The sequence below is a fragment of the Citrus clementina genome, unplaced genomic scaffold (assembly GCF_000493195.1).
Source record: "Citrus clementina cultivar Clemenules unplaced genomic scaffold, Citrus_clementina_v1.0 scaffold_8, whole genome shotgun sequence".
NCBI lineage: Eukaryota > Viridiplantae > Streptophyta > Magnoliopsida > Sapindales > Rutaceae > Citrus > Citrus x clementina.
The window spans coordinates 18,355,066-18,369,772 of NW_006262022.1; the positions used below are offsets into that span (position 1 = coordinate 18,355,066).

At 34.9% G+C, this 14,707-nt stretch overlaps 3 protein-coding genes across 5 annotated transcripts; all 3 read right to left on the reverse strand.

Moving 5' to 3' along the window:
- Positions 1-215: 215 nt before the first annotated feature.
- On the reverse strand, positions 216-1,760 carry LOC18033687 (F-box protein At3g07870). Its single transcript, XM_006424026.2, has one exon. The coding sequence runs from the start codon at positions 1,577-1,579 to the stop codon at positions 407-409; it is 1,173 nt and encodes a 390-aa protein (XP_006424089.1). The 5' UTR covers positions 1,580-1,760; the 3' UTR covers positions 216-406.
- Positions 1,761-2,166: 406 nt separating this feature from the next.
- Positions 2,167-6,526, reverse strand: LOC18035585 (coiled-coil domain-containing protein R3HCC1L). 3 transcript variants are annotated; one of them, XM_006424027.2, is made up of 7 exons: positions 6,187-6,526; positions 5,997-6,076; positions 5,867-5,917; positions 5,509-5,760; positions 4,814-4,975; positions 3,280-3,369; positions 2,167-2,586 (listed from the first exon to the last, which is right to left on the reverse strand). In XM_006424027.2, the coding sequence occupies exons 1-7, from the start codon at positions 6,447-6,449 to the stop codon at positions 2,390-2,392; spliced, it is 1,095 nt and encodes a 364-aa protein (XP_006424090.1). In that variant the 5' UTR covers positions 6,450-6,526; the 3' UTR covers positions 2,167-2,389. The 3 variants fall into 3 exon arrangements, with proteins under 3 accessions (XP_006424090.1, XP_024035404.1, XP_024035405.1); XM_024179636.1 differs by lacking the exon at positions 5,867-5,917; XM_024179637.1 differs by lacking the exon at positions 4,814-4,975.
- Positions 6,527-7,815: 1,289 nt separating this feature from the next.
- LOC18034978 (BEL1-like homeodomain protein 1) lies at positions 7,816-11,668 on the reverse strand. Its single transcript, XM_006424028.2, has 5 exons — positions 11,648-11,668; positions 10,448-11,409; positions 9,603-9,973; positions 9,456-9,516; positions 7,816-9,005 (listed from the first exon to the last, which is right to left on the reverse strand). The coding sequence occupies exons 2-5, from the start codon at positions 11,321-11,323 to the stop codon at positions 8,298-8,300; spliced, it is 2,016 nt and encodes a 671-aa protein (XP_006424091.1). The 5' UTR covers positions 11,324-11,409; positions 11,648-11,668; the 3' UTR covers positions 7,816-8,297.
- Positions 11,669-14,707: the final 3,039 nt, after the last annotated feature.

Sequence of the window (14,707 nt, forward strand, 5' to 3'; positions counted from 1 at the left end):
TGACATGATGAATGGATTTCAAATGTTAGCACAAACATGCTTGTTGCAGCAACAATGGACTGAGGCCAGGTAAGGCAATAAAGTTCAGCACAAATGTCAAGATGCAACTGAATCCATAGTTTCAATTGAAGTAATGTTCTTGCATTTTATAGCCTTCCCCTGCCACTTATATATTAATGAAAGAACAATCTTATATATAACAGTTAACGGTGGCTATAAAAAGTTCCTTCACTTTCATATGGCCACAACTTATCTGAATCCAGACTAGCAATCAGGCTCTCAAATGAATTAAACATTAAGGATTGCGTATACGCATAACACTTAAGTTCTCATAAAAAAACTGTGAAGAAAACTAAAAGTTATTAAACAGTTGAGGATTACATGAATAGTATCACCTTTCAATCCTTTATGCTCCAATTCCCAGAATTGCCTCAACTAGAAACAGACTTTCAACATGAACAATAGAGCAAAACCATTTTGGCGGATCAAAAATCACCAAATCTTTAAGCTCCTCGTTCTCTGGATTATATGAAACCAGGGCTCCATTTGCATACTCCAACAAAATCTCTCCATTCTTCCAATCGCATACAACCTGACTGGAGCCTCTGCCCAACCCTGACTTCTTCAACATTTCCAAATGTGGCCGAGCATTTTCCCTAAGGCTAGCTGGCAAATACGTCCCAATGATATAATCTTTGCTCCATGATTCTCTCACCTTGTACTCTTTCATGATCCATATCTCCATTCCCTTATCATCTAAACAATGAACCGCAGATAGACACCCTCGTAAAACCACCAGATGAAAATTACATACACTAAGACTGCCACAATCAGGCAGTCCAATCTCTCCAAAGTCCTCCTCCGCTAGATCAAACGACATTATTCTTAAACGTGGACCTGGGTTATTCTTATAACGCATGGTCACCCAATGTAAAGAACCATTTAACAAGGCCTCTGATGCACCAGGATTAAGTCTCCAGGGAACAGGTCCTAAATATCTCCAAGTATGATCAATGCCAACAGTAAGAACCTCAACATCTGATTTTCTAGGCCGTCCTCTATCGCGTAAACTACGATAAGTATTGAAATTGAATACAATTCTCACAACTTTATATTCCATTGTTGATGAATTGCAACCAAACCCAAAAGCTAACTCTTCTTGTGCATACTGAGTTGCCTTAGCCAATTCTAAATAGCTTCCAGCAAATGGGTTGCATACAATTATGGGGTTAAAATACAGTGCATCAGATACACACAAAAGGCCATTACAAGAACCAACTACCTGGTATTCAGCCATAATAGAATTGACCCTTGCATCAATTCTTCTGACTCTGCTGCCGTCTTGATCAGGATTGTCACCATTGATGCTAACAAAACACAGCTTGTTTTGAATTGGAGAATCATAGTGAAGGATCAGGCAAGGATCCCTAGTGCTTGCTCGCGCATGGTAGATGATAGGCAGACGAGGGTCTTGGGCTAAAGCTTGCCAAGTTCTGCAAACACACTTGGTTCGTACAAGGGCTGTGATGGGCAGTCTTGACAATATGTCAAGGGCTACATCCAGAGGAAGATTCTCCATTAGTTAGGTTGCAATAGAAGATCACTTTTGAAACGGTGAGGAGATGATGAACAATCAGCCTAAGAATAACCTACGAGTCCATGAAGACAGTATCAATAAAAGTCTAGGTAATCATCAACAAGAAGGTCCCTGACTATTTCGACAAACTATCAGATCATAAAATTTCTGTGATCATTTTGTGGTTTCGTCCCCCTTTGTATTTTTAAAAATAAGACAGTCTCATAATTATTTCTTCAAACCATCATAACTATTTCATCAAACCTCATTACTATTTGATAGATTCTTGTACCATTTCGTCCAGCACCTTTTTCCTTTGGTAGGGCTTTGCGTAGGACTTAAGATAAAGATTTTGAAGTTCATGTTCGAGTCAACAATCACACAATTATTTTGTCGGAAAATGCAAGGGTGACGTAATGGGAAAAGGACAGACGAGTGGAATACAGACGCCGCCATATCATTGGTGAGAAATTTAGAAAAAGAATAACAAAGATTTATTAGTGGTTTGCCTACAGCAACACTGCACACACATGAAAGATGAAACTCAATAAAGATCAGTTAAAAACGAAATTTCATGAGAAATAGCCTTTGCCATTTAATCCGAAAACATTGTTTACAAACAGAAACAGAAAATGCAACTAATGAGCAATGGTAAAAGACCGTTAAAATACTTGTATGGTTATACTTGTATCATTATCATACAGCATAACATGTTCCGTTTGAACAAATCTCTTGTTTTGTATACTAACGCAGAAAACCTATGGATTGGCGAAGAATAAGAACAAGAAGTACTGTGAAATTGGATTATACAACCTAGTTTACATCATCCGGACCCCAAGCATCGTCTCTCAATTTTTGCCTCGTCTGAATGCGATTTCTTCTGGCCTCTTCCTGGTTTTTCAGCTCTTTAGAACCAAATGTTGTAGGCAACTTCAATCCCATGCTCTGAGCAATTAACCTTTGTGCAGTTCGTGCTGATGTCTGTGGCCTTTGACGTGGAGGTTCCAGATCTGAAAATGAATAGCAATGCAATGCTTTCAGAGAATGGAAACCAAAAGTGGAGACAACTTGCTATTTTAGGCAGCTATGAACAAGAACATTGAAATTGGGTAAAAATATTTTGCATGCAGGAACAAAATAAATAATTGATCTCAAGAAAAACAATATTTTGGATTATTTTGATTTTCATAATCCGCCAAAATGAGCACATTAATTTAGGAGGATTCAGAAACAGTCAATAGGGAAAAACAAATAAATTTCAACTGAATGAGGATCTATTAGAGTTTCCCACAAGAGCATAAAGGAAAAGAGTGACAAATATGAGTTCAAGCGAAATTAAAATCCTAGAACTCAACAGATGGCACAACTTTAATTTGCAACTGATGTCAGAATAAGCGTGGAAGATTCTCATTTTATCCATCTTCAATGGATGCCATTCTGCATGGTGTCACAAAAGCCTTGGGCTTCCATTAAAAATTTGATCAAGTTGAAACAGACTAACAATAATTATTATTATTCTTCCAGTTTATTAATCAAAATGTTAAATTCCTTGTTATTGTGGTTGCCCAAAAGCTGACTACCACGGATAGTAGCCGTCACAGTAACCCTGTAGCCGAAGCTAATTAAATAGAATTTTATAAGAGGCAAAATATTACATGTGGTGCAGTTTCATCATAGTTATAAACAGAGCGTATATAATTTACCTCTTGGAGAAACTGAGGCCAAAATGATGTCATCCTCATCAAGTATACGCACTTTGAACGGAAGCTGGATGTGGTTGCGGGCCTCCAGTGCTACAACAAAAGGACATTGTTAATTGGTGAAGACCAAACATTAAAGCAGAACCCAAGATTGTAGAATCAGTAACATTGGAGCCATTGCAATGCTAACTCTAATGACAAATTAAAAAGCAATGATCAATTCAAATTATAAAACAAAAATTAAAAAGAAGATGAAAACAATGACGACAAAAATGATGAATGAAAAAAAGCACCAGTGCAGCTGCTAGACAGAAGTTTACAAGTCACAGGACAACTCTGCCAACCCAAGAAAAAAAAAAAATCACATATATAACATCATCTCCTACTCAGCATATCCTTACCACCATAAACCTTAAAGTCAGCTGAAGGTTTTTTGATCCTTAGCCTATTCATCTCACAGAGAGATCACATGCACCTAAAAGATTAGAAGAGTTCAGATGTCACATTGACTCACATAACAGCTATACATCTAGCAACAAGAACAGTCAGTAACTTTTTCCGCACAGAAAATACCGGAGCATCAGGCATCAAGTGAATTTAACTCTATATTTAAAGTGACTGTGATCTCTTTAAATTAATAGGTAAAGGCTTCAATTGAGTCTTATGCCAACTAACATAAATCATCTGTACCAAAGCTAGCCAGAATTTCAACTTTGTCCCATCTCTGTGATTGTTATCCCTAGTTCAGCTCAATATAAATGATTCCATCACTATCCTAAGATCAGAGGTCAAAAAGTCATATCAGGGATTTCCACAGAGATGCAAAGTAAAAGAATGCAGAAGTAAGTTGAACATAAATCAGCTTTCACTGTCCACAATATCAACAAAACTCACCCCTACATAAGTAAAAAGCCCAACATCCTCCTCCAAGACCAACTAAAGTTCCCTTATGTACAACTTCTTTAATTGGTTTAATTGGTAGGTCTTGTGGCTGCAAAGAGTTAGGGTTTATTTGGTGTCTTTCCTCCTTTGCATTGGCATCATAGCCACAGACAAAAAACATTTACTAAAATCATAAATAGGTAATCAAAATGGAGTGAGATGAAACATGTGAAAGTTTATGAATGGAGACAAGCTGAAAAAAGAAAGTTGGCTTGACAAGTGCAGGAATAAAACAGTCAAAATACTAATTATTCATGTAAAGGTCTTCAAGACTTGTTGAAAAAGAAATTACTACTCCTTTTGAATCTATATGCAGGATGTTAATTAGAGATAAAGGATGAGTTAGTACTCGACTAGAAAAAAGAGGAGCTGTATCTAACTATCTATTAATACACGAATCAGCACCAGATTAGAGTTCAAACTATCGAGAACTATAAGAAAGATTAGAAATATATTAATAGAAACAAGAGAGAAAATCATAAATCTAAAAGGGTTAGCAAAAGGTATAAGCCTTTGCAGATACTGATCTAACATTCAATTGCGCTAATGCAGTTTAGCATTGCAAGACTGAAAAAATTAGTTTAAACATAATTACCAATTGCTGGTGTCCGAAATACTGCAAGGGCAGTTGTATCATTGATCCAGCGAATAGAAACTCCACGATCTCTGAAGTCCTCAAAAAGTTTCTCCAGGTCTGTTGTCCTAGTACTTGGTGAAAAGTCAGCCAGAACAAGGACATGGCGTGTACCATAATTAGCTGACATCACAATATGCATCTTTAGAATGCAACCAAACTCTGTATCCTCAGTACATTGCCAATATTACACTCTCTAGTACAAGTTTCTACTCATATCTCTTATATTGCACAAATTGAAATCAAATTCGATCAAGACGTAACAACACATTATCTACATCAGATGCAGTCAGAGACCATGCTCTATTAGAAATAAATAAGCATTGAAAGCCACTGTTGGCTTATCCTCTCCTGTAAGTAATCAGTAGTTTTCTGAACTAAAACTGTCACTACAAGTTTTGAAAGTGCCAATAAAATACATTGGGAGGTTCACATCTATCCATAAATATAACTTTTTGTCATATCTAAACTATTCCTTAAACTACCTTTTCAAATTCCAAGTAACAGTGGGGAGCTAACTGAAAAATACTGCAATAAATAGCATTGCACACCCTTTTAAACACGTAGAAATATAAATACGAACACAAACAAGTAGACAAAGGTTTAGTAAATTTGGGCAAGAAAAATTGAACTCTGGAGAAAAAAAAGGGAATTACAATGTCTTAATTCTGTCTTGCTTTCTGAACCAAGACATGAATCATCATCAACCTCTGCATCTTCAACAATAGATTTATCATCTTGCCAATCACTATAGAGCTCATTTTTCTTATATGAGAATGTTCCCCTCCCACGCCGCTTAGGGGCTTGAACTTTTACACCCGTATCTTCCAATGACAGCTTCGATACTTCAGGTAAGCCCTGAGACGAAAGTAACTCATCTGGGTCACGATCAGCCATTGCTTCCCAATCTGTAGACATCCACATCATCATCAAATTAAATCATAATCAATCTTCCTGCTAATAATAATCTTCAAAAAAAACTTAACATGAACCTCACTTATATAAGCAACGCACCGTCATCCGAAGACCCATCTTGAGGCAACTTATCATTACCAAACGATTTCACTGATAAATTACCCATCAAAATTAACAAGTTACTTCACCAAAAACTATTTAAAATAAAATAAAATAGGAATAAAATTACCATCAGTTGAGGAACTATTGCGGGCAGTATCTTTGGAAGTGTCCTTCGAGTCTTTCTTTGCAATGTTTGCTGCTGCATCACTGAAAATAGAATATAAAAAAAATCAGGGACCCAGATGAAAAAATAATAACATAAAGATATTAGGGGAAAAAAAAAAGAAAAAGGTGCGTGAATTTTGATGTGAATGTACCGAATTTGGAAAGCGCGAGAGAGGAGGTGGTCGGATTTGAGAGAGAAGCCATTGGAGGAGTAGAGATTGGCCAAGTTAGTAAGAGCTGAAGCTAACTGGAGATTGAGCGATTCTTTTGTGGGTTGTGATTGCTGGATTTTTTCAAGCTTGGAAATTGTGGATTCGAGAAGAGAGATGGCTGCTTCTGTGTTTCCTGCTTCCACCAGATCTTCCACTGCTTCGCTCCAGTTGGTTTCTTCTTGTTCTGCTTCTGGCTTTTCCATTTGATCACGGAGTTTTGTGACGCACGAGAAAAATTTTCTCAGAAAATGAACGAGAGAGGGTGCTGTAACTGTGCTACTAATTAGAAATGGGTTTTAACGTAGTAATGGGTCGGGCGAAGTTGGCCCAATTTTTAACCCAATTTGTAATGAATGTAGTTTCATCTCTAGTCTCTACTACATTTACTAAATACACTAGGACATTCAAACTCAAAATTTTTGACTTAAAATTTTGACATAGATCTTGATTCATTAATTTCAAAAATTTTGATGTTAGATTAATAATCATTATTAAATGTTATTTTAATTTTTAATATTTACCATTAGATTATTTAAAAACAATTAATTAAATTTTAAGTAAAAAATTTAAATTGAAATAACCACATCAATACTAGGTATCTTTTTTAAGATTTTAAATATTTTATCATTAAATTGAAAGAAATCTATAAGAATTTTGTATCAAAAGTTTTGCATAAGAAATGTAAGTTAAAATAAATATGCATCTATATAATTTAGATAGTGGGATGAAACTGGATATTGAGGTGTGAATATCATTAATTATTTATTTTATCCCAAAAAAAAAGGAATACACACGTGGCAAGAATCCAACAAAAACATCATTGGCTGACCTTAGCTCAAGAAAATTTCTTTAAGGTCCCTATAGTTTTAACTTCATTATTATGAGAATAATTCACTTTTTTCTTAAATATTTACCTAGTTTAATCTTTAGTTATCATGAGAATTGTTCACTTTTTCTCAAATAGTTTATATACTTTTTATAATTAAGTTGCTTTTAGGTTAAGACTTTTAAACTTTTAATTTAACCTAATTTGATAAAAGATTCTGAGTCCATCCTTATTGATCACAAAGCATCTAAGATGTTATCTTATTTATATAGTTGTTCTCTACGTAAATGAATACATTATAATAGAATTTTTTTAATTTATTATACTTTATACAGATAATGTGGTACCTCTAATATATTATAGATTCTTTTTCTTTTTTCTTTTTTTAACTACATAATCAAACCTTTTTATGTGAGATCTTCACACTTCAAACAACCACGACCAATATTCAACACAAAATGTTATTATAAGGCATCAAGATTCTCACCTTAATTCACCATACATGGCAATAATACGGATGATAATAAATTTTATTAAAAGCTAAGGAGCAGGAATGCTACGACGAGGAGATAAAAGTTATTCAACTTTACGTAACAGGAGTTCCATTCCGTTAGTTTTTGGTTCGAATTTCAATAAAATTAAGACTTTCACGTACGGAAATTTATAACCTACCAAATTATACCCATATACACATTACAAAAGAAAGTTCTACAAATTCCTAGAAACTTTCGAGCTATCTATTTACGTATATATAAAGGACCACCAAAATATACAACACTCAAAATAATAAGTTATATATATGTAAGGGCATTGAGTTATTTTCCAGTAAGAGTGTAAATTAACCTATACTAATTTCTTCTCTTTCCTAGGAATCCTCTCATCTCCTCTCCTCCTGGAAGTCACCAGCAGAAATTTGATTACAACGTCTTAGAAGAACTAATAATTCTCCACATCTTCCTCTGTGGCCTATACTGGAGTCATTTAACTGAAATATCTACTTGCAATGTTTGAATATTACATGAAAAGTTGGGGCATATGTAGATCGAATACCTAACCGGAAAAAACTTCCTTACACTTGGTATCCATAAAGATGTCATCTGCCATGTACAAAATGGTCTAGATCATTGCCGCATGTTGGTACTGATGATTCTTACCATATTTGCAAGCCGGAATGACATCTCCATGTGATTCCTGCAAACACTTGATCGGTGTACGGAAGACTCTTTCAGGTCACGAAATCTGGCAACAATTGGGCAGCAAACCTTTTCCTGCTTTGAATGTCAATGCTTTCGTAGGCAGTGCCCGAATGAGAATTATGTTGTGGGGTTTCAATTCCGCAGAAATGATCAGGTTCGATGTTCTGCCCTGATGAGAGTAGATTGTGTTGGGATCCTGATAGTGACAGGTTTTCACAGTGGGGTAGGCCAAGAGTGAGAGACACGCCATTGTTGCCATGAAATGTTGGTGCAGCAAGCTGATGATGATGATGGTGATTATCAGGATTAAACCTTCCGATTTCAGGTCCCATTGAAAACATGCCAAATCCACCACCAGGATCATTAATGCTACTCCGCGAATTCTGCATCTCAGCATTCCTGGGTTTCTTCTGGCTTCTTTGAACAAATCCTTCGAGATGATGATCGGATGGTCCAATGAGATTGAACCCGGTTTGCTGCCGAAAATTTCCTCCCATGGGAGATGTCGACATTGTTGAGTTCGAAAGTTCAGTAGGAGATATCTGGGTTGTGGATTTTTCTGCTTTAGCTTGGAGAGATTTTATTTGTTCCAATAGTTGAGGTGATTCCTTGCTCTCAGTTTTGCTTATATTCTCAGCACTACCATTTTTGTCTTGCTCCTTCAGTTCCTCCATGTACATTTCTTCAACCATTGGCTTCCAAAGACGAACTCGAGCATTTATAAACCAATTTGATACCTGCATGCATTTCAAATAAAGTAAACTCATAACCACTTGAATTTTAAGTGTTTGTGGAATAATTAATTCTGTCGTCATACAAGCTCTTCAAACTAGATAATATAGGACTAACATTTAGTGCTTCTTTGGGATTGTGGAATAGATTCTCAAAAAATCATTCATTTGATAATCTACTCCCATGGATTAAGTCCAAGAGAACAATGCAAATTAAATATGTTTGATATACTGTACATCCTCGATTAAGTGATATTATTTGACATCCTCGATTAAGTGATATTATTTGATAATCCACTGCAATCTCATATGTGCACTTAATTAATTTCATATTCAAATTTAATAACTATGAGTCACATAGTTGTATTATCCAGAAAGGCTCGTATCAGGAGAGAATTTTGGCAGTTATGGATGATGGAAAACAAACACAATACGAGCATAGGCGTGGTTAATTACCTGGCTCCTGGTAAGCCCTGTTTGTTTAGCAAGCTGCTGTTTGTCTGAATCTTTAGGATACCTGAATCAGAAAAAGAATATTACAAATGAAGCCCAATAAAAAGAAAAAATGTGTGTGTGTGTGTGTGTGTAACTATATTTGCTTACGGGTGAAGGAAATGCTCGAAGAGCCAAGCACGGAGGATGGTAACAGCTCGTTCAGGCAATCCCCTCTGGGGTCTCCAAGCATGATGTTGCATTCCCAGATGTTGAAGTGCTCTTTGCTGCCGAATCTGATGATCAATAAATCTCAGTCTCGAGCCCTCAGCTTTTGCTCCCAAGCAATCGTCTTCGCCTAGTTTCTTGCTCGTTGCTTTGATTTGTGCGGAGATTGCATCCTTGAGACACCGGAACTGCTTTGAGATTGTCCGCAAGGCGAGTGCTGTGTACGATTTTGCTGATCCGAAACCCGCAGCCTGCTCGAATGCAGAGACCACTACCTGCATTTGGTGGTGATACTGCTTGTACCGTTGCTCAACCTTCAAGTGTACGACAATAATTAATAATACGCAAAAATTAGTACAGCTATCAATGTTTTGTCTTAAATGAATTTCGGTTAGACATATGGACCCAATCGACATGCAACTAACCTCACTGACAATAAGCAATATATGTATGGAGGACAAAAAGACGTCTGTAGACAGTTCTTTGTTTCCGTTTTTTCACCTTTATAATTGATTTAACTAATGTTCCTCAACGTTTCCATTGCACACTTCAATCAGTCGTGATATTATTTATACACATTAGGCAAACAGTAAATGAATAAGGAACAATGCTTCAGAAACTTCCTAGACTCTAAACTCCAAGGAGCTTATGTCCAAATTATTCACAGTTTTTCTTAATTAACTATCCAAGAAATTAACATCCCATTTCATGTCTTAAACTTTCGACGATTTTTTTATTTTCTAATAAAGAACAAAAGCAGATAATAATTAAATTAGATATGTTCATACCTCATCAAGCATGTTAACAAGTTTTGCCTTCTTGATCTGAAGCTCTTGCCTCTGCGCAGTAGTTAACTCAAAGGAACTTTTAGTACTATCACCAGTACCATTCAGTTCTTGATCACCATCAATTGATTCTCTATTCATTTTCATAGTTTCTTTAATCTGAGCAGCTTTAGCAGAATGATGATGATCAGAACCCTTTATAATCATGCTCTCAACTTTAACAACTTCGTCAAGAAGCTCCTGAGCAGCCTTCAAGTACTTAGACCCCAGAATAGCACTTTGCGTACTCGAGTTAATTCCACTTGATGTTACAACAGAAACTGAAGACGGAGAGCTCTCAGTAACTTGCCCTTGCTGTAGTCCTCGCCCTTTATGAAGATCATCAACTTCAATACTATTGTTATTATTATTAATTGGCCTGTTATAAGCTGCTACTTGCTGTGAAGAAAGAGACAGTGACAAGCCCTGCTGCCTATTTGGCACCGACGCCACCGGCCGAAGCAATCCCAACGGAGCAGTAGAGTTACTAGCAGCAGCAGCAGCAGCTAAAGAAGCCATATGGGTTTGGTTATTTTGGGATGAATTTTGATCTATTGAGCTCCATAAGTCGTAGTGAACACCTCCTCCGGGGATGTTGTCTTGATGATCATGAGATGATGATGCAGCATGCGGAAGTGGTATGCCGACGAGCGGGTGCTGCTGCTGCTGGTGATCGTTAGACGGCGGCGCGTGGGATAAGTTTACCGGGTTCAGAAGGAGCGTGTTGTTGGGAAGGGACGTTGTGTAATCATAGCTGGGGTTCATGAGATACAGCGTTTGCATCCCGCCGCCATCACCAGCTTGGATTTCTGAAGGGTTCAAATGAAAGTACGTTGCCATAATAATTTATCTCAAATAAGCTTGAATTGGAATACCCAGAAGCCCAGCTATCTCGTTGCTATAAACTGATTCTGCATGAGCATAATCTACAAAAATACAAATTAGACGACCGTTCCATGTAAGTTTTTCTCTTTTTCAGAAACCAATAACAAAAGTACAAGAGCATAAAATTCTAAAAAATTAAGCTAAAAATGTGAAAGAGATTTGCTTGAAAGCTACAAATGAAGAATGAATGAATAAAATAAAAATAATGGAAAAGAAAGCCGTAAAAGGGAATTGATAATAATAATAAGTTGCAGAGAGTACTGGGTGCAAGTACAGTACCATATATATGTCAAATTATGGAAAAATAATCACACGAGGCAGAAATCTTTTTGGGATTGAGGGGTTGCTGCCGATCTTGTCAGAGCTGATTTCTGCAGCCATATTTTTCTTCAAAGTGAAAATGATAATATATAAAAGAGGATGCAGATGAGGCTGAGGTTAAAAATGAAAAGAGTCCAAAAATGATAACAGTGCTTTGGTGATCTTTTTTCTTTTATTTGTAAAAAGTTAAAAGAAAAGAAAAGAAATTGATTGACTGTTCATAAATTCGTTATATTATTATTATTATTATTTTTATCTCATATATTATCTCTATTTGTGTATGTTAGGTACTTGCGATGTGGTGGAAAAGAAAATTAACAAGCTAGCTGGAAAATTCGAGTGATTTGAGATTTCTTTTCAAATCATTTTGATGCAGGCACGTTCGATAAGGAAGATGTATAAAAATTAAAATTAAAATAAAAACTATTGAGTGGGTCAATAGAGAACAAACAGACAGCTGCAAAACGAGGAAACGTCTACTTCCACCAGAGGGTTTAATAATAGAGATGAGTAGATTAGTTTTAATTACAGCTCTTTTATGAATAAATCTTCGCCTTGCATCTACAATTTATTTTAAATTTATTAATGTTGGATTTTTGTGTGGTTGGATGTAACAGTTTGAAGATAAAGCATTTGGAGCACAGAAAAAATGCCACAATCTTGAAATCACAGGCACCAATACACATCACACAACAGTCAAGAACAGCCATGCAATCGTTTTCAGTCATGCAGATATTTTAGTTTTTATTTTATTTTATTATTATTATTATTATTATTATTTTTGTATGTTTTCGTACAACGCTATCTTTTAAATTTCGAGTGAAGCTAGCTAAAATCCTGATTATGACAACCGCTAATTATTTTTTTAATTAACACGCATGGATGATTTGGCATTTTTTTTAATTTGATTTGAAGGAAAAAAAAAAAAAAAAAAAGAGATGAAAGTAAAAGAGAGTAAAGACATAAAGGGAGATGAGATGAATATATCAAACTAAATAATGAAATTTATATTGACCATCTTTTTTCCTTATTTTTTCTATCGCTCTCTCCTTCTCATTTCTCCGCTCCCCTCTCATTTCTTCCATTTAAACTTAGGCAAGTTTTAAAAAAAAAAAAACTAATAACATCTCATTTATTTAATCTAATGAGGGTAATAGTAATCTTTTGATTAATGTGTACATTGGTGATCCTCATTACCGCTGAGTTTTTTTCCAAAATAAAAAATGGGAACACATGGCATAAAATCTTTATTTCGGATAGCATTAGATTCAAAATCTTATTTAAATCACAAATTAATTAACGTTCTTTAAATCTTATGTGCAAGATTTAGATTTATTAACTGAGAGATACATGGAAAAAGATCAAAGATTGTTTATGCATAGATCGGGATTTCCTCCTAATCTAAAATTGATTTCCATAATTGTTTAAAATTTAGTGTTACAAATACATTATATTGTTCATGCATAATCAAGATTTATTACTTCATTACTTACTTTCTTTTTCTATAACGATCAATTACATCTATGTATTTACTAAAATAAAAACACGAGAGAATCCTAATTAACTATTAACTACAAAAATGTAATTAAATTTTTTTACTCATTTTTTTTAACCAATCATAAGAGTATATATCAATTACATGCTAACAATATGACAGAGGAATTTCCCAAATTTAATACTAGATTGACACGAGTTCTGGCACCTAGTTAACGTGAGCTTCTCCTTCTCAATCTAGACTCTAGGGTTCCATTAAAATAAATGTCGATCAATTTATTAAACCATAATTGGCATTGAGTTTCCCACTCTTAAAGGACTCCATTCATTACAGTCTCTTTCGTTTGATGGTAAGGGCTCTGCTGCCTATCATTATACGACAAGTTATCGAAATTAATAATTACAACAATAATAAAAAGGCAGAGATTACAAAGTCATTCGTCATTGACAGAATCAATTATTAATAAAAAAAAAAAAGATGTAAGTCGGATGGGTTAGCTTAGAACAGAGGTGACAAGTGTGCTTCCACTTGGATAATTATCATCATTGTTAACTATTTTATTAACCTTAATTACTATGGATACCTTATCAACTAACTAGTGGAAAAGAGATTAAAAAATATGATCGAAAGAAGGGATTAAAGCCATTTCTAGATAGCCACGATGGGTACAGGCTGGGACTCTTTGTAGTGAGGCCAGTCTTTATAAATTAATAACATTTTACCAATCTCTCTCACTGCCTCATCACTACTATAATTAATCTTTTTATCGTGCATCCTATATGTAAAAATTTAAAAAAAAAAAAAAAGAGCTTGCCTAAATATACGCGACAAATTACCCAACCATGAAGTATATACAGCAACTAGAACTTTATAACATTTATGATAACGTATCCCGATCGATATTTATAATGTTGTATCGCCATGATTTGTTATAATTTTGTTACGAACTTTAAATATTGTATTAAAAATTTTACGTAGTTACAAGTTTCACCTGTGTATATAAACATAATTCATACTCAAAATCAACCTCATCAGTTCAGGGTTGCCATAAAGTTTATATGTCTAGCTAAGATCAATACTTAGTCAATATAAGACTTTCTTGCAAGCTAAATTTTTGTCTTGTTAGCTTATATAGACTTAATTAGTGTTTGGAAATAAAATTCTGAATTAATATGAGATTATCTCGTTTAGTTTATATTCTCAAATCAAAATTTATTCTCAACCAATATTAGATTATCTAATTAACACCTTTCCTATCCTCGTCACAAAGAAATATAGCATGGACATACTTATATACGAGCTACACCTAATTTATGCTCAAAAGCTAACTCATGAGTTGCGTATTACCTCTAATTTATATATTTAGTCTAATATCTATTTTTAACAGCAACATCACTAAGACACTAATTGTTAATTAACAAAAATCTGATCTATTTTTGACAGCAACATCACTAAGACATTAATTATTATTTAACATAAAATCTGATCTGTTATAAAAAAATTGAAAATTCTAATACAAAGGA